Raw genomic sequence first — 21,095 nt, forward strand, 5'->3', positions numbered from 1 at the left:
TCAAATCAAGTCTCTGGGGTACATCCACGGCTGGGCTGGGTCATTCAGTCCTTTGTTCAGAGCTTCAGTTTGTGGCAAAGTCCCTGCAGAGGTCAGAGCAGGATTGAAAACAAGACAGAGGAGCTGCAGCAGCTTTTTATGGTCTTTTGTCAGGTGGCCTCTCTCTCTGTGTCCCAAAGACAAGGTGTCCAGCACATGGCATGAAAACCCTGCAGAGCTCTGTCCCTACGCAGGCCCTTGCCGGCCTTGCTGGGTCACCAGCTGTCTCTGCCGTCTCGCCGTGGGTCAGTTGTGTAGCTGATGGGCCTGAATGGGCCATCCAGCAGCCAGGCCGTGCTGACGCCAAACTGTCTGGGGTGTCACCCAGAAGCATGGCACAAGGTTGAAATACAGCCAGTCTAGAGCAGGGGATTCCCCGATGCAGCGCCATGGCGCCCGCCGGGGCATCGATGGGCACCCGCCTACTGGCCACCGGACAAGCAGCCGCCGAAATGCCGCCGAGAAGCAGCAACATCAAGACGCGTCGCGGCCGAAATGCTGCTGATTTTTGGCGAGGACGCCTCTTGATGATGCCACTTCTCGGCGGCATTTCGGTGGCGGCTTGTCCGGCGGCCACGCTCCTCGGCGGCTAGTCGTCCCGCGCCCGCCGCCCAGACAGGTTGGGGAGCACTTGTATACAGCCATGTTCATACCTTCGACTACAAAAACGACACACATGTGCAGGCAGCAGCATCATAACCAGCAAACCCGAACCTTCCCACAGACGCCTCACACAACCACCGTGGTACAATATTTGCTGCAAACATAGAACAGTGGTTGCAACAGTGAGCTGTACGGCTACAGATTATGGTAATAATGGCACAGAGCCAACGAGTTGGCCTTGCAGTTAGGCACAGAGCCACTCCCATCACCCAGGAATCCCCATGCCCAGGCTCCTGCTCTAACCACTCGACCCCACTCCCCTCCCAGAGCCAGGGTGAGAACCCAGGAGTCCTGGCTCCCAGCCCCCCCGCTCTCACCACCAGACCCCACTCCCCTCCCAGAGCCAGGGAGAGAACCCAGGATTCCTGGCTTCCACCCCGCCGCCCCGCCCCGTTCTCACCACTAGACCCCACTCCCCTCCCAGAGCCAGGGAGAGAACCCAGGAGTCCTGGCTCCCAGCCCCCCCTGCTCTCACCACCAGACCCCACTCCCCTCCCAGAGCCAGGGAGAGAACCCAGGAGTCATAGCTCCCACCCCCATTCTCACCACTAGACCCCACTCCCCTTGCAGACCTAGGGAGAGAACCCAGGAGTCCCAGCCAGAGTCGGGTGCATCACAGCTCCATTCCACCCCCAGCCCTAATCGCTACTTGGACACATAAACACCCCCGCCCCCCTCCCGCCCTCAACTTCTCCCTTGCTGTCGGGTAGTGACGTGTCCTTGAGGTGTTTTGACAGCACCGGAGCAGAGACCCCCCGGGGGAGGGAACTGCGGGGGGGGGGCAGCAGCTCTGGCAGGCGGCTTGGCCAGCCTGGCTGTCGCCCGGAGCCGGCGCCACTCGGGATGGGCCCTGGGCTGTCCCCGGAGCTGGTGTCGCAAGCCCCAGCCGCTGTTTGCGCCTGGCCTTCGGGGACAGCTAAACCCCACACGACCCGAGCCGGCCTGTCCCCTGCCCTGGGGCCGGAGCAGAGCCCCCCCGAGGGGACAGGCCCCGTGTCCCTGTCCTGCCCCCCCGAGCCGGCCTGTCCCCTGCCCCGGGGCTGGAGCAGAGCCCCCCCGAGGGGACAGGCCCCGTGTCCCTGTCCTGCCCCCCCGAGCCGGCCTGTCCCCTGCCCTGGGGCCGGAGCAGAGCCCCCCCGAGGGGACAGACCCCGTGTCCCTGTCCTGCCCCCCCGAGCCGGCCTGTCCCCTGCCCCGGGGCCGAGCAGAGCCCCCGAGGACAGGCCCCGTGTCCCGTCCCCCCGAGCCGGCCTGTCCCCTGCCCTGGGGCCGGAGCAGAGCCCCCCAGAGGGGACCGGCCCTGTGTCCCGTCCTGCCCCTGAGCCGGCCTGTCCCTGCCCTGGGCCGGAGCAGAGCCCCGCCAGAGGGGACAGGCCCCGTGTCCCGCCCCTCTGAGCCGGCCTGTCCCTGCCCCGGGCCGGAGCAGAGCCCCGAGGACAGGCCCCGTGTCCCGCCCCATAGCCGGCCTGTCCCTGCCCTGGGGCCGGAGCAGAGCCCCCAGAGGGGACAGGTCCCGTGTCCCGCCCCGAGCCGGCCGGTCCCCTGCCCTGGGGCCGGAGCAGAGCCCCCCCCAGGGGACAGGCCCCGTGTCCTGCCCCCCTGAGCCGGCCTGTCCCCTGCCCTGGGGCCGGAGCAGAGCCCCCCCCGAGGGGACAGGCCCCGTGTCCCACCCCCCCGAGCCGGCCTGTCCCCTGCCCTGGGGCCGGAGCAGAGCCCCCCCCGAGGGGACAGGCCCCGTGTCCCACCCCTGAGCCGGCCTGTCCCTGCCCTGGGGCCGGAGCAGAGCCCCAGAGGACAGGCCCTGTGTCCCGCCCCCGAGCCGGCCTGTCCCTGCCCTGGGGCCGGAGCAGAGCCCCGAGGGGACAGGCCCCGTGTCCCGCCCCGAGCCGGCCTGTCCCCTGCCCTGGGGCTGGAGCAGAGCCCCCGAGGACAGGCCCCGTGTCCCTGTCCTGCCCCTGAGCCGGCCTGTCCCCTGCCCTGGGCCGGAGCAGAGCCCCCAGAGGGGACAGGCCCCGTGTCCTGCCCCTAGCCGGCCTGTCCCTGCCCTGGGGCCGAGCAGAGCCCCGCGGGGACAGGCCCTGTGGCCCGCCCCCCCCTAGCCGGCCTGTCCCCTGCCCTGGGGCCGGAGCAGAGCCCCCCAGAGGGGCCAGGCCCTGTGTCCCTGTCCTGGCCCCCGAGCCGGCCTGTCCCTGCCCTGGGGCCGAGCAGAGCCCCCACAGGGGACAGGCCCCGTGTCCTGCCCCCGAGCCAGCCTGTCCCCTGCCCTGGGGCCGGAGCAGAGCCCCCGAGGGGACAGGCCCGTGTCCCGCCCCGAGCCGGCCTGTCCCTGCCCTGGGGCCGGAGCAGAGCCCCCGAGGACAGGCCCCATGTCCCGCCCCGAGCCAGCCTGTCCCCTGCCTTGGGCCCAGAGCAGAGCCCCTCAGAGGGGACAGGCCCCGTGGTCCCCTGAGCCGGCCTGTCCCTGCCCTGGGGCCGGAGCAGAGCCCCAGAGGACAGGCCCTGTGTCCCTGTCCTGCCCCCGGAGCCGGCCTGTCCCTGCCCTGGGGCCGAGCAGAGCCCCCCCCAGGGGACAGGCCCCGTGTCCTACCCCCCTGAGCCGGCCTGTCCCCTGCCCTGGAGCCGGAGCAGAGCCCCCCCGAGGGGACAGGCCCCGTGTCCCGCCCCCCCGAGCCGGCCTGTCCCCTGCCCTGGGGCCGGAGCAGAGCCCCCCCGAGGGGACAGGCCCCGTGTCCCGCCCCCCCCCGAGCCGGCCTGTCCCCTGCCCTGGGGCTGGAGCAGAGCCCCCCCGAGGGGACAGGCCCCGTGTCCCTGTCCTGCCCCCCCTGAGCCGGCCTGTCCCCTGCCCTGGGGCCGGATCAGAGCCCCCCAGAGGGGACAGGCCCCATGTCTCATTTCCTGCACCCATCTGTTGTGCATTGTGCCGTTGCTCTGTTGTCGCTCCCCCCTTCCTTGCGCCGTGGGGCTGCCAAGGCCGCTGGCCCTGGGCAGGGCGCGTGGAAGGGAAGGTGTGTCGGCTGGCGCCTTCGGGTCTGCTGCGCGGCGCCGGAGCGGAGCCGAGCTTGGCGAGGGCTGGGCCATGTCCGGGCAGCCAGCGGCAAGGATCTGACCTCGTGGAGGGACAGCAAACAGACTGTGCGATAGTGCTCTGAGCAAACAGCCCTCTTGGGCCAGCCGTGGCCCCGTGGTGCCAGAGCAGCGGAACGGCGCTTCACTGCGTCCGGGCAGCGCCTGGCACGACGGGGCCCCGATCCCAGCTGGGGCAGGGCCTGGCTCTGTGTGCGTCCGGCAGGGCCTGGCACGACGGGGCCCCGATCCCAGCTGAGGCAGGGCCTGGCTCTGTGTGTCTGGGCAGCGCCTGGCACGACGGGGCCCCGATCCCAGCTGGGGCAGGGCCTGGCTCTGTGTGTCCGGGCAGCGCCTGGCACGACGGGGCCCCGATCCCAGCTGGGGCAGGGCCTGGCTCTGTGTGTCCGGGCAGCGCCTGGCACGACGGGGCCCCGATCCCAGCTGGGGCAGGGCCTGGCTCTGTGTGTCCGGGCAGCGCCTGGCACCACGGGGCCCCGATCCCAGCTGGGGCAGGGCCTGGCTCTGTGTGTCCGGGCAGCGCCTGGCACGACGGGGCCCCGATCCCAGCTGGGGCAGGGCCTGGCTCTGTGTGTCCGGGCAGCGCCTGGCACGACGGGGCCCCGATCCCAGCTGGGGCAGGGCCTGGCTCTGTGTGTCTGGGCAGCACCTGGCACGACGGGGCCCCGATCCCAGCTGGGGCAGGGCCTGGCTCTGTGTGTCCGGGCAGCGCCTGGCACGACGGGGCCCCGATCCCAGCTGGGGCAGGGCCTGGCTCTGTGTGTCCGGGCAGCGCCTGGCACGACGGGGCCCCGATCCCAGCTGGGGCAGGGCCTGGCTCTGGCTGCGTCCGGGCAGCGCCTGGCACGACAGGGCCCCGATCCCCTAATTTTATGGTGGCGCCTAGAGGGTGGCGCAGAGGCTCAGGGGTAGCCTAGTGGCTGAAAGACCCTGGTTCAGGTCCCTCCGGCCTGGCTGTGTAGATTGAACTCAGGGGGCGTTCGGTGCTGAAAGCCCTTTGCAACTCTGTGCTGGTATAAACAGGAGCTAACAGCCCCTTCTGGGGTAGTGGGAGATGCCCAGCAGCTATGGGGGGGTTAGACAGCCAGTGCTGGGGGGGATGGGATGCCTGGGACCCTCCAAACCATTTGCCTGTTGCCCTGTGGGGAAAAATCGCCAGAGGCGAGGGCCGGCGTACAAGCCGCTCTCTCTCCCGCCTGCCCTGCCAACGGGGGTGCCGCTGAGATCCCACCGAAAACTGCCCCTGGGGGCACTAAAGCCAAAGCAATGGAACGGCAAACCGCCCACCAGCCGTCCCGCCTCATTGGCGCCGGCGGAAAGCCGCATTTGGGCTTTTCTACCCGCCACGGCCTGGTCCCTGGGAGATCCCCGCAAAGCGCAGTCGGGCTGAGCTAAGCAATCGCAGGGGAACCAGCGCTCCTGAAAGCCAGAAAAACTTCCATTTAGTTCTAGGAATCTGTTAACTCAGCTGCAGGTTAATTACTAGTCTAGTCAATTAATAGATCAGTTAGTAATTACTATTTAAATTAACTGTGTTATATACTGGTCAATTCATGGAGAGGTTGCTAATGTATTACTGGCTTAATTGAAATATTAGCTGGGAAACAAATATAGTCAGTAGGTTAGCTAATAAATAGCTAGCTATCACGGTGATGAATATATTAGCAATTAATAAAGTAGTTATATTTTAATATGTTTATTTTATTATTTATTTTATTTTAATGTGCCAGCTGGTTAATTAATCCAGTAGGTGATTAATAGAGTCATTGATTAATATTTTGTTTAATTAATTGTTTAATAAATACACCAGCCAATTAACAGACAGAAGTTAACCAGTCTTGTTTAATATGTTAGCTAATTAATACACTAGCCAATATGTATTATTAATCAATTGATTATCTTAATCAGAATAGTATATGATTAATTCATATAATATGGAATACACTAGTGAGTTTATTAGAATGGAAGTTAATATAGTAGCAAGTTAATTAGCATAAGTTAATTAATACAGTAGAAATTTAATTAATACACTGGGCAACCGATTACTATATGGGCCAATTATTATTTCTTTGTTAATTGAATGATTTCTTTTGAGAGTATTAGCAACAAATTATTGAAATCATTTCATAAATTAAATTTTAAAAGACACTTTCTGGAATCAGTGAAAATTCTCACTTTTTAAAATGAATTTTTATTTATTATGAAAATCACTAGAAAAAAATCTATGTAAGTATTTTAATAAATTCAATTTTAAAAATGCCTACTTAGTAATAAAAGTTGCAAAATGAAACTGCTTCCTAAAGAAAATTCAGATGCTTGTTAGTTCTGTTTATTAACTACTTTAATAATTAATATTGAATGTTCTAGAAATTCATATGTATTATTTCTATTAGGTAATGCTGATTATTTTTCAATTGCATTTTTCTAGTATTTTCAAATCATGTCAAATTTCACTGCCTATAGATTAAAATCTCCTTGGTTTAATCAATTTACTTGCACTAATTAGTTAGCTATTAAACTATTGAAATAATGTAATACATTACATTTCACATCATTTCTTTCCAAAAATATTCAAAGCATTTCCTTTTCTCAGGCCAATCAAAATAATCATGTTTAAATAATTAATGAAACAAACAACTGACTTTAAGAAATTAAATGAAAACTTCCGTTCCCAAAGACAATAAAATAAATAAACCTCTTCATCGAAAGTGATTACTTGAGGCATAAGACCCGTAGATTCAAATAACTGAAAACACTTTGCTACACTGCATTTTAAAACGTCACAGGCAGAAGGTACAGTATGTTTATTAATTGAATTAGTTCATTTGCTTCTGGCAAACACAAGAAACAAACAAAATAATTTAATACGTTTACATTTCAATAAACGATTTAAGTAACGTTATTGTTATTTGAAACAATAAGTCATTTTACACAGGTAGCAAAATTTCTCTTTCGTTTGATTGATCCATTAATAGTTTTGGCAATGACTAGAAGCGAATGATTGAAATAACTGAATAAATCAACGTTTGACTGTTGCATCTGATATTGCGAATATCCTCGGTGCCTTTTGTTTAACAAAGCTGTGGCTGTAACTTTGTTACCTCGGTGAATTTTCTTTTTAAAAGTGATTATGAAAAGTACAATTAAAATCCTCCGAGTTTAGAGGATGTTTCTATTTTCTTTTTTTTTTAAATTGGGCGTTTGCAGAAACGTCTTGTTTAATCAATAAATCTTCAGGCTTCGCGGAACTGAGGCCGTCGAAAGGAAATTTCCCTCCCTGGAAACTGTTTGTTCACAAGAACCGGACAGAAAGGCAAGAATCGCTCTTAGCCGTCACAGGGACACGCGCGTTTCAACACAATCAACACATCTGCTTTGCCCTTCAGCCCCAATCCTGCAAACACGTCCAGGCTAATCATCTGAGCCAGCGGTTCTCAGCCAGGGGTACACATATCCCTGGGGGTACCCGGAGATCTGCCAGGGGGTACATCAGTTCATCCAGCTATTTGCCTGGTTTTACAACAGGCTACAGAAACAGCACGAGCGAAGTCAGTACAAACTACAATTTCATACAGGCAATGACTCATTTAAACTGCTCTGTAGACGGTCCACTGAAATGCAGGTGCAATATTCAGATTCCGATTGAGTTATTTTATAATTGCACGGGAAAAATGAGCAAGTCGCATTTTCTCAGTACTAATGAGCTGTGACACTGTTGTATTCTGATGTCTGATTTTATCAGCAAGTCGTTTTTAAATGAGGGGAAATGTGGGGGAAGGCAAGACAAAGCCAACTCCTGAAAGGGGGACAGAGCTATGGCCCCGTTCATTCCAGCAGAGCGGCGGACGATTGACGCCAGCTGGGATCTGGCCCATAAGTGTTTCCAAAGTCAGAGTGTCAGACAGAGCGGAGTGACTCAAGATAGGTACAGCATGACGCCCACCCCCCCCCAACAATGAAATCCTTTGGCTCTGCTATGAGCGGTCTTTTTTAGGGCTGGGGTTTGCAGGGAGGGGGGCTCTGAATGTCGGTGGGAACTGGCAGCATGTCAGAGAACCTCTCCTGTGCAAATCACTAGTGAAATCACTAGCTTGATAATTGAGACTGCGTGAGGATTCCCCATTTAGCGCTTGACCGGAATCAAAATACCCCACTTTGAAGAACAGTAGCCCCAATCTTGCCTGTTTAACATAGAGCTTTTTCCAGCCAACGTGCCATTAACCTGCGGAACTCCTTGCCACATGATTGTCACTCAGACTGATGTCTTAGCAGCATTGAAAACAATAAGGCTTGGCTGCTTATCTAGATAATACGAATCCCCATTTAGAATTCCCAGGGTGAAATTGATCAAGGTGAGTTTGGGAAGAGAGAGAAACGGGCCCCAGAAGGGGGTGGGGGTGTGTGTGTGCCTCACTCATCACGGTTATGTTCAAATACTGGGATGATGGGCAATTAGGATCGATCGATTGTTGCCCGTTTGGGGCTCATGCGTAATGAGTGCGGTGATGGAAAACAATAAAGAGGTCATTTTCCCCCTTTGAAATGCTGCAACCTAATTAGGTGGCCAGCTCAATCCCTCATCTGGTGCCTGGATCATCTTGTGGCCGGGAGAAATGTTGCTAAACTTGAGAGATTTACGAGAAAAGCTGAGGTCATTCCTGTCCCAGCCTTGCTCCGATCTCGGCCACGGTGTCGCGGGGGCAGACACCCCGACCGTGAAACTTACTGTAACTGTTTTGACGTCTCATTGGGACAAACGCCAGGAGGGATTTAAATCAAAGGCCTGCGAGAATTAACGCGCTGCTGATCGACACCAGCTGGGATCTGGCCCCATTGACTCCAGTGGTGTCACGGCCCATTGACACCGGCTGGGGAGCCGACCAACGGTTTGCTGGAATTTTTAGCCCAGCTGCGATAACCTTATTGACGAGCTGTTTACGGTATCCCTTGCCTCACCTGGCCTTGCTTGGCACACGGGGGATTGGCTGTTTCGGGACCGGGGTGGGGATGGCTGGGCTATAAACGCAGCCCTGGGTCGGGGGCCGAACTCAACCACCAGCGCAGCCCTTTGGAGACACACCAGGGGAGCGGGGAAGAGGAGACAGAAAACTACAAGGCAGAGAAACATCATGACGAAGCTTCAAGTTGCCTGCGTGATTCTCATCCTCGTCATCACTGCTCAAAACTCCTGCTGCTTCCAGGGCCAGGTAAACGCTTCCCAGACTCCTTTTTGTTTTGTATGATGGTTGTACCGAGACGTCCCAGCTGGGATCAGGGCCCCGTCGTGCCAGGCGCTGCCCAGACACAGTGAGAGCCAGGCCCTGCCCCAGCTGGGATCAGAGCCCTATTGTGCCAGGCGCTGCCCAGACACAGTGAGAGCCAGGCCCTGCCCCAGCTGAGATCGGGGCCCCATTGTGCCAGGTAGGATTATCAGCCCCTTTTTCCAGGCATGGGGAAACTGAGGCACAGAGCCACAGGGTAACTGGCTCAAGGTCCCATGGGCTCTTGGCTACAGAGCCGGGAACAGAACCCAGGCGTCTGGACTCCCAGCTCGGGGCGTTACCCAGCACTGACTTTCTTTAGGATTAATCTGATACGACATATAGTCTCTGCACCCCTCACGTTATTCCAGTCCCTGGACCTGCGCCCATGAAAAGCTCTGGGAAAGCTGCAGGGTCTGTCCGGAATCACAGACAGATTTGTGGAAGGGGGAAACGGCCATTTCTTTTGCACTACAAATAGACCAGATTGATTTTTAAGCAAAATCTCCTGTTGTCCCAATACGAATGTCTTTATTCGGGAATAAACTCAACGTTCGTAGCGGGACAAAGGCTGGTGAGCTGGACAAGGGGCACGAAATGTGACTGGGAATATTTTTCCCACTGGCTATTGAAGGAAAACTTTTTTCTAAAACTTACTTGCTACTTTTTGCCAGCCTCTCCGAGAGGTTTGTGTTCGGAATCTGTGGCATTAAATTGCATAGACCACAATACAACGTACATGTCCTGAGTTGCACAAATATGTGTAGCAAATGAGAGGAAGAATTTGGGATTGAACCCAGGAATCCTGATTCCCAGCCCTCTCCCTCTGTAACCACTAGACGACACTCTCCTCCTAGAGCCAGGGATAAAAGCAGCTGTCCCGGCTCCCAGCCCCCTCTGCTCTAACCCACTGCACCTAGCGTAAAGCTCAGGTTTGTCTTCTCTGTGTCTCTGCAGACAGCAAATCCTGCTGGTTTGCTAACGCAACAGATGGAACCCAAAGAAGAAACTCAGGGTCTGCAGGTAAGAACTGGATGAGTGGGGGGCTCTCCCCTGGCAGGCAGGGCTGGCCCCGAAGCCCCTAGGCGGCACTAGGGGTCGCTGTGCTGCAGGGAGCGGGGTGGGGGCTCTCCCCTGGGACTCAGGGCTGGCCCCGATGTCCCAGCCTGGCACTAGGGGGGCGCTGTGCTGCAGGGAGCAGGGTGGGGCTCTCCCCTGGGGGTCCAGGTTGGCCAGGATCGCAGTACTGGGATCGCAGTCCCTGAACCTACAGCCCTCAGGGACGGTTCTGGGCTATTAATGAGCCAATGCACTTCCCTTGGCCTAGCAACGGAGGAGTCCTGGCTCCCAGCCCGCCCCCCCACCACCACTAGACCCCAGTCCCCTCCCAGAGCTGCAGAGAGAACCCAGGAGTCCTGGCTCCCAGCCCCCCTGCGCTAACCCCTAGACCCCCCCCCCGCCTCTCACTGGAGATTGAACCCAGGAGTCCTGACCCCGTTCTCTCCCCGCAGGCCCTGCTCCGGAGAGCCAAGCGCCACAACGCCCACTTCCCCATCTGCACCTACTGCTGCAAGTGCTGCCGGAACCAGGGCTGCGGCTTCTGCTGCCGCACCTGAGCCAGCCGGCCGGACGCGGTCGGACCACAGCAGCGCTCGGCGGCGCCGTCCCTCCAGCCGCGGCCAGCCCGGCTCCCCCGCTGCCCCCAGCACTGCTGCCTCTCACCCCGCCCCCGCCTTATTTATTGCTCCGTTTGCGTCTCGCTTTTTGTTATTGGACATTAAATGTGGTTTTTAAAGTCACAGGCCTGTCGTCATAGTTACTGAATTGGACCCAGGAGTCCTGAATCCCAGCCCCCCTGTGCTAACCACCAGACCCCACTCCCCTCCCAGAGCCAGGGACAGAACCCAGGAGTCCTGGCCCCCCTCCCCCCTTCTAACCAGGACACTTCAGAGGTGGCTGCATCTCACCCCGGGCGAGCCCCATGGCATTGCTGTGCGGCTGTTCCTCAGCTCTCCCACCCCAGAGGTGGCTGCATCGCAGCACCAGGCATTGTTTATCGTGACACTCTTCCCAGTGCTTTGGTACCCTGGGGCTGGGCCGTGAGTGTCCAGCCACAGCTGAGCGGCTCCACGAGCGAGGGGAACCCCTGAGGGAAACTGAGGCAACATAAAATTCTTCAGCCCAGGGAGGAGCTGGGAATGGCTTTTATTTAGCTGCAGCAGTGAAAGGGTTAACACAGGCCAACCTGCTCGGCGTAACTCTGTCTGGAGCAGTAGCTGCCTCACGGGTGTATTAGCAGAGTGGCCCCCAGCTGAGATGGGGGTGGAGGGTGGGAGGGGGACGCGGCCCAGACACAGCCAGAGACAGGCCCTGGTTGTGCCAGGTGCTGCCCACACACAGCGAGAGACCATCTCTAACAAGCTCACGGTGTAAGTAGCCAAATGCAGTGATATACTCCCCGTGTTACAGCTGAGAAACTGAGGCACGGGGCGGGGGGGCAGGGACTTGGCCAGGGTCACACAGGCATTCGGAAGCAGAGCTGGGAATAGGACCCAGGTGTCCGGTGACCCAGGCTAGCACCTTAGCCACAAGGCAGGCCGGCTATCCCACCTCTGCCACCAGTCTCTCTCTAGGTCGAGCCCTGCAGTGACCCTGTCCCCCTCTCTGGCCTTAGGCGTTGACGTAGATGTTTTCCTCTGTGAATTGTTCCCCGTCACCTCTCCCCCGGTAGCATCCACCTCCTCCTCCTCCTCCTCCTCCTCCTCCTCCTCTCCCTTTCTTCTCAAGGGCTCCCTCTTCCCTGGTGGCGTCCTGTGCGGGGAGAGACGGGGTTAGCGGGGAAGAGTGGCCGCCATGCCCAGGGGAAAGGATGGGGGTGAGCGCTGGAGGGGGGAAATCCCAGCAGAGGGGGATTCTGGGAGCGGCGGAGGGGGTCCCAGGGCCCATGTCGAGTGCAGGGAGGGATCCCAGCAGGGTGGGGAATGGGGCAGGGAGGGGGCTGGAGGGTGCAGGGTCTGGGATAAGCCACTGGAGGGCCGGGAACCCACCTGTCTGTGGGAAGGCGCCGTGGACTCTGGCTGCCCGGAGGAGTAACTGACCTGCCCGTCTCTGGTCCCTTGGCACCGTCCGGCCCTGGTGATATCCCTGCTGCCCTGTCTGGGGTGAAACCATCATCAAAATCCAGCCCCTAGGCCCATCTAGCCTGGTGTCCCACCTCCTCCCTGCTGCCATGATCAGACCCATGGGTCTATCTATCCCGATATCCCTCCCCTCCCCCCCCTCCTCCGCCATCCCAGAGCTGCACATTGGGGGAGCCCAGGGCTGGGCTAGCAGGGGCTGCGGGTCAGGACTGAGGGGCACCGGCAGAGCTGGGGGGGCGAACCCACGACTGGCACAGCAGGGGGCTGTGGGTCGGGATTGAGGGCAGCAAGTGGAATTTCACGCTTGCAATGAGCGATAGTTGATCTTGGGGGAGCCATTTCTTCCCCCCATTCCGGGCTACGGTTCCCACTGGATCCTTCTCCCGTCCCGCCTGAGTCTTACCTTCCCTTCCTGACTCTCCAGGCCACTGCAGCCCCGGCACCAACCAGCACGAGGCTCCCACCAGCCACCAAGGCCACCACGAGTATCAGGGGGAAGCCGGCTGCAAACCAACAGCTGGTGTGAGCGGTGGGATCGGCTGGGCGGTGATGGGCCCTACAGGGCTTGTAATGAACTGGCGGGTCCAGCGTAGGGGGAGGGTCCCCGAGCTAGGGGGAGGGGCCGAGGGCTGGCCTAGCCATGGGGACTGAGCCCCCTTCCCCACCTCTCCAGGGAGGCACAGAGGTGAAAGGGGGCAGGTGGGGACTGTGTGACTGATACGTGAGTTGCCATCTGTCGAAGGGGCTGGCACATAGCGCCGTATTTCCTCACATATACATCTCTGCCTGAAGACGAACAGGCCACTGCTGTTAGCTAATGGGAAAACTGGATCCCCTGCCCAGCCCCTGCCGGTCCCCGGTACCTGCGGGCACCACGGGCAGCGCGGCCTGGCTCTGCCCGTGGGCGTTGGTGGCAGCGCAGGACACGTTGGCCAGGGCCCCGGCCGGGCCCCGCAGCTCCCCGCTCACGGCCGGGCCCCGCGCCCATGAAGTCGCTCGCAGCTCAGGGCCCTCGAAGTCCCCGGGGAGGGTGCGGTTGGGCAAACACCACTCGAGCCGGGGCGGGGGGTTCCCCTCGGCCGCGCAGTGACACGTGGCGGCTCCCCCGGGCCCGCGGCCCCGCACCGTGCAGTTCCCCCGCGGCAGCAGCTTCGGGAGGTCTTAAATGGGACATGGGATGTGACGGGGGGGGGACTTGTCTCCTGGGACCCCAGTGCTCTCCTATAGAACCCAGGAGTCCTGGCTCTCGGCCCAGCCATGCCACTACACCCCACACCCCTCCCAGAGCCAGGGATAGAACCCAGGAGTCCGGGCTGCCAGCCCCCCCTCTAACCACTAGACCCCACTCCCCCGCCGGCGCTGGATGGGGTCACTCACAGCCGACGTGGAGCCGGACGGCTCTGCGGGTGAAGACCCCGACCATGGCGGGGTACGTGACGGTGCAGACGAGCTCTTTGCCGTCATCCCCCGGGGCCGGCGTGAAGCTGAGCACGGAGCTGTAGGAGACGCTGCCGTTCGCCAGGGCGACCGAGACGTTCCTGGCTGTGTAGTCGAACCCCCCTGTCCAGGTGATTTGGGGAGGGGTCCCTGAGCAGGTCCCCGGAGCCTGGCAGGTCACATTCACCAGCTGTCCGGACAGCAGCACCTCGGGAACCCCCAGCACCGGCTGCTCCGTCAGCTCTAAGCAGGCGATACCATGAAACTTCAACTCAGTGGGGAACTACTGGGGTTAATCCCTGGAACTCCCTGCCACTGGATATTAGTGGGGCTAACCTGCGGGACTCCCTGCCACTGTGTATTAGTGGGGCTAACCTGCAGGACTCCCTGCCACTGGGTATTAGTGGGGCTAACCCGCGGGACTCCCTGCCACTGTGTATTAGTGGGGCTAACCTGCAGGACTCCCTGCCACTGGGTATTAGTGAGACTAACCCGCGGGACTCCCTGCCCCTGGGTATAAGCAGAGTTAATCCTGCTGAGCTCTCCAGGGCCCCCAGCCTCACCTGTCACATCCACCAGCGGCTGGGTCACCACGTAGCTGTATTTAAAGTCTCCTTTCACAAAGTGGAAGAAGTAGCGGTCCCTGTCTACGGCTCTCAGGTCGCTGATGTGCAGGGAGCAGTCGTCCGGGGCGTCCCCCACCAGGCGGATCCGGCCCCCAGGCTCCCGCAGGGCCCTGTCAGGGTCCGTGGTGGCCACGGCCGGGCTGGTGTCTCCGTCATCGTCCTTGAACCAGTATTTGTAGGGGACCCCGGAGGACTCGAAATTGGCTGTGAAATTACAGGGGAGCAGGACGCAGAGACCCTGCTGCGCCGTGACGCGGGACGGGACCTGGATCCGATAGACGGGCTCCTGGCAGAGCCCACCTGCTGGGGAAACAGACCAGCTCTGACCGTGTCCTCGGTCCCCACCCGCAGCCCCCCAATCCACCCTGCCCCCCCCAGTTCTGATGGTGCCCCTCAGTCCCAACCCCCCAATCCACCCTGCCCCCCCAGCTCTCCCAGGGCCCCTCAGTCCCGACCCGCAGCACCCCTAGATCCATCCCACCCCCCATAGAGCCCTGCCGGTGCCCCTCACTCCCCACCCGCAGCCCCCTGCAGCCCAGCCCTGGGTTCCCCGCTTCCCACAGCTCTGCCAGAGCCCCTTTATTTCCCCAAACCACAATTTATTTGTCCAGTATCTGGGATCTCCCTCACCCACAAGGGGGGTGAACCCTCCCTGAAATCCCCCATCACCCCCCAGTGTTGAAACCAACCAAGGGGAGGAACAGGCCAGGAACCAAGACGGCACCAACAGTTCTCAAGGACATGAAAGGTTGTTGCAAGGAGGAGGGACGTAAACTGTTCTCATTAACCTCTGAGGCTACGACAAGAAACGGGCTTAAATTGCAGCAAGGGGGATTTAGGTTGGACATTAGGAGAAACTTCCTGTCAGGGTGGTTACGCACGGGAATAAATTGCCCAGGGAGGTGGTGGCATCTCCATCATGGTGGATTTTTAAGACCAGGTTGCACAAACACCTGTCAGGGAAGGTCTAGACAATGCTTAGTCCTGCCATGAGTGCAGGGGACTGGGCTAGACGACCTCGCGAGGTCCCTTCCGGCCCTACAATGCTGGAATCTATTCAAGCTGCAGAATCCTGAAAGTCGCTTGCAGCTCGGGGCCCTCGAAGTCCCCGGGGAGGGTGCGGTTGGGCAAACGCCACTCGAGGCGGGGCGGGGGGTTCCCCTCGGCCGCGCAGTGACACGTGGCGGCTCCCCCGGGCCCGCGGCCCTGCACCATGCAGTTCCCCCGCGGCAGCAGCTTCGGGGGGTCTGCAACGGGACACAGGATGTGTGGGGGGACTTGCCTCCTGGGACCCCAGTGCTCTCCTATAGAACCCAGGAGTCCTGGCTCTCGGCCCAGCCCTGCCACTAGACCCCACGCCCCTCCCAGAGCCAGGGATAGAACCCAGGAGTCCGGGCTGCCAGCCCGCCCCCTCTAACCACTAGACCCCACTCCCCCACCGGCGCTGGATGGGGTCACTCACAGCCGACGTGGAGCCGGACGGCTCTGCGGGTGAAGACCCCGACCACGGCGGGGTACGTGACGGTGCAGACGAGCTCTTTGCCGTCATCCCCCGGGGCCGGCGTGAAGCTGAGCACGGAGCTGTAGGAGACGCTGCCGTTCGCCAGGGCGACCGAGACGTTCCTGGCTGTGTAGTCGAACCCCCCTGTCCAGGTGATTTGGGGAGGGGTCCCTGAGCAGGTCCCCGGAGCCTGGCAGGTCACATCCACCAGCTGTCCGGACAGCAGCACCTCGGGGACCCCCAGCACCGGCTGCTCCGTCAGCTCTAAGCAGGTGACACCATTAAACTTCAACTCAGTGGGGAACTACTGGGGTTAATCCCTGGAACTCCCTGCCACTGGGTATTAGTGGGGCTAACCCACTGGACTCCCTGCCACTGGGTATTAGTGGGGCTAACCCGCGGGACTCCCTGCCACTGTGTATTAGTGGGGCTAACCTGCAGGACTCCCTGCCACTGGGTATTAGTGAGACTAACCCGCGGGACTCCCTGCCCCTGGGTATTAGTGAGGCTAACCCGCGGGACTCCCTGCCCCTGGGTATTAATGGGGCTAACTCGCAGGACTCCCTGCCCCTGTGTATTAATGGGGCTAACCCACGGGACTCCCTGTCACGGGGTATTAGTGGGGCTAACCCACGGGACTCCCCGCCACTGGGTATTAGTGGGGCTAACCCGCGGGACTCCCCGCCACTGGGTATTAGTGGGGCTAACCCGCGGGACTCGCCGCCACTGGTTATTAGTGGGGTTAACCTGCAGGACTCCCTGCCACTGGGTATAAGCAGAGTTAATCCTGCTGAGCTCTCCAGGGCCCCCCAGCCTCACCTGTCACATCCACCAGTGGCTGGGTCACCACGTAGCTGTATTTAAAGTCTCCCTTCACAAAGTGGAAGACGTAGCGGTCCCTGTCTCCGGCTCTCACGTCGCTGATGTGCAGGGAGCAGTCGTCCGGGGCGTCCCCTACCAGGCGGATCCGGCCCCCAGGCTCCCTCAGGGCCCTGCCAGGATCTGTGGTGGCCACAGCCGGGCTGGTGTCCCTGTCGTCGTCGCTGAGAAACCAGTATTTGTAGGGGACCCCGGAGGACTCGAAATTGGCTGTGAAATTACAGGGGAGCAGGACGCAGAGACCCTGCTGGGCCGTGACGCGGGACGGGACCTGGATCCGATAGACGGGCTCCTGGGAGAGCCCACCTGCAGGGGAAACAGACCAGCTCTGACCATGTCCTCGGTCCCCACCCGCAGCCCCCCAATCCACCCTGCCCCCCAGCTCTGCTGGTGCCCCTGAGTCCTGTCCCACAGCCCCTCTAGATCCACCCTGCCCCCCCAGCTCTGCCAGTGCCTCTCAATCCCGACCTGCAGCCCCACTAGATCCACCCCTGCCCCCACACAGAGCTCTGCCGGTGGCCCTCAGTTCCAACCCGCAGCCCCCCGCCAGCCCAGCCCTGGGGTCCCCACAGCTCTGCCAGAGCCCCTTTATTTCCCCAAACCACAATTTATTTGTCCAGTATCTGGGATCTCCCTCCCCCACAAGGGCGGTGAACCCTCCCTGAAATCCCCCATCACCCCCCAGGGTTGAAACCAACCAAGGGGAGGAACAGGCCAGGAACCAAGACGGCACCAACCCGCCAGCTGCAGGCTCAAGTGGTTTATCGACGTCCGAACAGCCCGAAGCACAAACCAAGCTCCCTACTGAAGAAACCGCAACCTAAGGGCTGGTCTGGACGTGTGTCGCTCAAACGTTTCCCGTTCAGTGACCTCGCAGGGGGAGCCCCTGGGGCACCTCCTGCCACAAAGCTGACGCGGAAGGAAAGCGTCTCCCTGCTCCAGGGGGAACAGTGGAGGCGCTTGGTCTGCCAGGCCCATCAGCAAAGCCAGGGCTGGCGAAGCCAGTGAAAGGGCTGCAGAGCACCAAGCCTCTGCTCTGCAGGAAGCCTCCTGAGCCGCCACGCGCACGGCCCGATTGAGAAGCACTTAATGCTGGAGCCCCAGCGCAGTGCGTGTCACACCAGACTTTCCAGCTACGCACACCCCAGCCTGAGGCCAGTGTGAAGCGCATTGTCACTGGCTAACCCTGAATGTGGACGCTGGATTTGAAAGACTCAGGAGCTGGAAAAGTGAAGAACTCTCTCACCGCACTCACACAACGAGCACGTGGCTGATAAATGCACCGTGCAAATGGGTGTCAGGTACTAAGTCACTGCGGACGTTCTCCAGACGTCCGTGGGAGGCCAGTAGGTGCAATTCTAGATGTTCAGGTTACAGGCGACACATCCGCTGCATCTGTGACAACCCACATCTCAGAAGAGTTAAATGCTTGTAAATCGGACCCCAAAGAGATGCTGCTTGTGCGTTTGATGGAGCTGCAAACTTCTCTGGAAGATCTGGTGGAGCACAAGCTTTGCTCGGGGAAAGGTATAACCCTAATCTCTCCTATACACGCTGCAGAGGTCGTTTTAATTACTGTACCCAGAAAGATAATGGAGCAATAATTAAGCAATCAGTTTGCAAACACGTAGAAAACAATAGGGTGATAAGTAAGAGCCATCGTGGATGTGTCAAGAACAAATAGTTTCAAACCAGCCTGGTAGCTTTCTTTGTCAGGGTAACACGCCTTGTGGGTAGGGGGGAAGCAGCAGACGTGGTACATCTTGACGTTAGCAAGGCTTTTGATACCGTCTGACATGACCTTCTCATAAACAAACTAGAAAAATACAACCTAAGTTGATGCAGAACTGGTTGGAAAACCGTTCCCAGGGAGTCGTTATCAAAGGTTCACAGTCCTGTTGGAAGGGATAACGAGTGGGGTCCCGCAGGGATCAATTCTGGATCCGGTTCTGTTCAATATCTTCATCAGTGATTTAGATCATGGCGTAGAGAGGACACTTATGAAGTTAGCAGACGATACCAAATTGGGTGGGGTCACAAGTGCTTTGGAGGACAGGATTAAAATTCACAATGATCTGGGCAAACTGGAGAAATGGTCTGAAGTCAATAGGATGACATTCAATAAGGACAAATGCAAAGTGCTCCACTTAGGAAGGAACAATCAGTTGCACACATACAAAAGGGGACATGACTGCCTAGGAAGGAGCAGTGCGAAAAGGGATCTGGGGGTCATAGTGGATCACACCCTAAAAATGAGTCAACAGTGTACCACTGTTTCAAAAAGAAAAAATCATTCTGGGATGTATCAGCAGGAGTGTTGTGAGCAAGACAGAAGCAGTGATTCTTCCGCTCTGCTCTGCGCTGATTAGGCCTCAGCTGGAGGGTTGTGCCCAGTTCTGGGCGCCACATTTCAGGAAGGATGTGGTGCAATTGGAGAAAGTCCAGAGAAAAGCAACAAAAATGATTAAAGGTCCAGAAAAAGGTCATAGATCCTGAGGGAAGATTGAAAAAAACTGGGTTTGTTCAGTCTGGAGAAGAGAAGCTTGAGGGGGGACATGAGAACAGTTCTCAAGGACATGAAAGGTTGTTGCAAGGAGGAGGGAGGTAAATTGTTCTCGTTAACCTCTGAGGCTACGACAAGAAACGGGCTTAAATTGCAGGTTGGATATTAGGAAAAACTTCCTGTCGGGGGGGTTAAGCACTGGAATAAATTGCCCAGGGAGGTGGTGGAATCTCCATCATGGGGGATTTTTAAGAGCAGGTTGGACAAACACCTGTCAGGTCCTGCCATGAGTGCAGGGGACTGGGCTAGACGACCTCGCGAGGTCCCTTCCGGCCCTACAGTGCTGGAATCTATTCAAGCTGCAGAATCCTGAAAGTCGCTCGCAGCTCGGGGCCCTCGAAGTCCCCGGGGAGGGTGCGGTTGGGCAAACACCACTCGAGGCGGGGCGGGGGGTTCCCCTCGGCCGCGCAGTGACACGTGGCGGCTCCCCTGGGCCCGCGGCCCCGCACCGTGCAGTTCCCCCGCGGCAGCAGCAGCGCCGGTGGGTCTGCAACGGGACACGGGATGTGTGGGGGGACTTGCCTCCTGGGACCCCAGTGCTCTCCTATAGAACCCAGGAGTCCTGGCTCTCGGCCCAGCCCTGCCACTAGACCCCACACCCCTCCCAGAGCCAGGGATAGAACCCAGGAGTCCGGGCTGCCAGCCCCCCCCTCTAACCACTAGACTCCACTCCCCCACCGGCGCTGGATGGGGTCACTCACAGCCGACGTGGAGCCGGACGGCTCTGCGGGTGAAGACCCCGACCACGGCGGGGTACGTGACGGTGCAGACGAGCTCTTTGCCGTCATCCCCTGGGGCCGGCGTGAAGCTGAGCACGGAGCTGTAGGAGACGCTGCCATTCACCAGGGTGACCAAGACGTTCCTGGCTGTGTAGTCGAACCCCCCTGTCCAGGTGATTTGGGGAGGGGTCCCTGAGCAGGTCCCTGGAGCCTGGCAGGTCACATTCACCAGCTGTCCGGACAGCAGCACCTCGGGGACCCGCAGCACCGGCTGCTCCGTCAGCTCTAAGCAGGCAACTCCATTAAACTTCAACTCAGTGGGGAATTACTGGGGTTAATCCCTGGAACTCCCTGCCACTGGATATTAGTGAGACTAACCCATGGGACTCCCTGCCCCTGGGTATTAGTGGGGCTAACCCACGGGACTCCCTGCCACTGGGTATGAGTGGGGTTAACCTGTGGGACTCCCTGCCACTGGGTATAAGCAGAGTTAATCCTGCTGAGCTCTCCAGGGCCCCCCAGCCTCACCTGTCACATCCACCAGCGGCTGGGTCACCAGGTAGCTGTATTTAAAATCTCCCTTCACAAAGCGGAAGAAGTAGCGGTCCTCGTCTCCGGCTCTCACGTCGCTGATGTGCAGGGAGCAGTCGTCCATGGCGTCCCCCACCAGGCGGATCCGGCCCCCAGGCTCCCGCAGGGCCCTGCCAGGGTCCGTGGTGGCCACAGCCGGGCTGGTGTCTCTGTCGTCGCCCTTGAGAAACCAGTATTTGTAGGGGACCCCGGAGGACGCGAAATTGGCTGTGAAATGACAGGGGAGCAGGACGCAGAGACCCTGCTGGGCCGTGATGCGGGACGGGACCTGGATCCGATAGACGGGCTCCTGGCAGAGCCCACCTGCAGGGGAAACAGACCAGCTCTGACAGTGCCCTCGGTCCCCACCCGCAGCCCCACAATCCACCCTGCCCCCCCCGCTCTGCCGGTGCCCCTCAGTCCCGACCCGCAGCCCCCTGCAGCCAGCCCTGGGTTCCCCCCTTCCCACAGCTCTGCCAGAGCCCCTTTATTTCCCCAAACCACAGTTTATTTGTCCAGTATCTGGGATCTCCCTCCCCCACAAGGGGGGTGAACCCTCCCTGAAATCCCCCATCACCCCCAGGGTACAAACCAACCAAGGGGAGGAACAGGC

The 21,095-nt window shown here is 59.1% G+C and overlaps 2 protein-coding genes across 2 annotated transcripts in view; one reads left to right on the forward strand and one right to left on the reverse strand.

Annotated features, from left to right (window-relative positions):
* The first annotated feature begins 8,823 nt into the window (after nt 1-8,823).
* LOC120390321 (hepcidin antimicrobial peptide) lies at nt 8,824-10,846 on the forward strand. Its single transcript, XM_039512906.1, has 3 exons — nt 8,824-8,993; nt 10,005-10,070; nt 10,559-10,846. The coding sequence occupies exons 1-3, from the start codon at nt 8,916-8,918 to the stop codon at nt 10,661-10,663; spliced, it is 249 nt and encodes an 82-aa protein (XP_039368840.1). The 5' UTR covers nt 8,824-8,915; the 3' UTR covers nt 10,664-10,846.
* Nucleotides 10,847-11,562: 716 nt separating this feature from the next.
* The window catches only part of LOC120390560, an 81,080-nt gene continuing 71,547 nt past the window's right edge, over nt 11,563-21,095 (reverse strand). The window contains exons 3-11 of the mRNA XM_039513292.1: nt 20,441-20,806; nt 19,895-20,197; nt 16,571-16,936; nt 15,713-16,015; nt 14,188-14,550; nt 13,565-13,867; nt 12,591-12,690; nt 12,095-12,203; nt 11,563-11,586 (exon numbers count right to left, since the gene is read on the reverse strand). Coding sequence (XP_039369226.1) covers nt 11,563-11,586; nt 12,095-12,203; nt 12,591-12,690; nt 13,565-13,867; nt 14,188-14,550; nt 15,713-16,015; nt 16,571-16,936; nt 19,895-20,197; nt 20,441-20,567 — 1,998 coding nt within the window. The 5' untranslated portion in view covers nt 20,568-20,806. The remainder of the gene's footprint in view (nt 11,587-12,094; nt 12,204-12,590; nt 12,691-13,564; nt 13,868-14,187; nt 14,551-15,712; nt 16,016-16,570; nt 16,937-19,894; nt 20,198-20,440; nt 20,807-21,095) is intronic.

Source organism: Mauremys reevesii, linkage group 24 (genome assembly GCF_016161935.1).
Source record: "Mauremys reevesii isolate NIE-2019 linkage group 24, ASM1616193v1, whole genome shotgun sequence".
Lineage (NCBI taxonomy): Eukaryota > Metazoa > Chordata > Testudines > Geoemydidae > Mauremys > Mauremys reevesii.

Excerpts from the sequence above, each read along its gene's own strand:
- LOC120390321 (XM_039512906.1), top strand. The coding sequence starts at position 8,916 with ATGACGAAGCTTCAAGTTGCCTGCGTGATTCTCATCCTCGTCATCACT. Across the intron at positions 8,994-10,004 it reads CCTGCTGCTTCCAGGGCCAG|ACAGCAAATCCTGCTGGTTT; the intron begins GTAAACGCTTCC and ends GTGTCTCTGCAG. Across the intron at positions 10,071-10,558 it reads AAGAAACTCAGGGTCTGCAG|GCCCTGCTCCGGAGAGCCAA; the intron begins GTAAGAACTGGA and ends CTCTCCCCGCAG.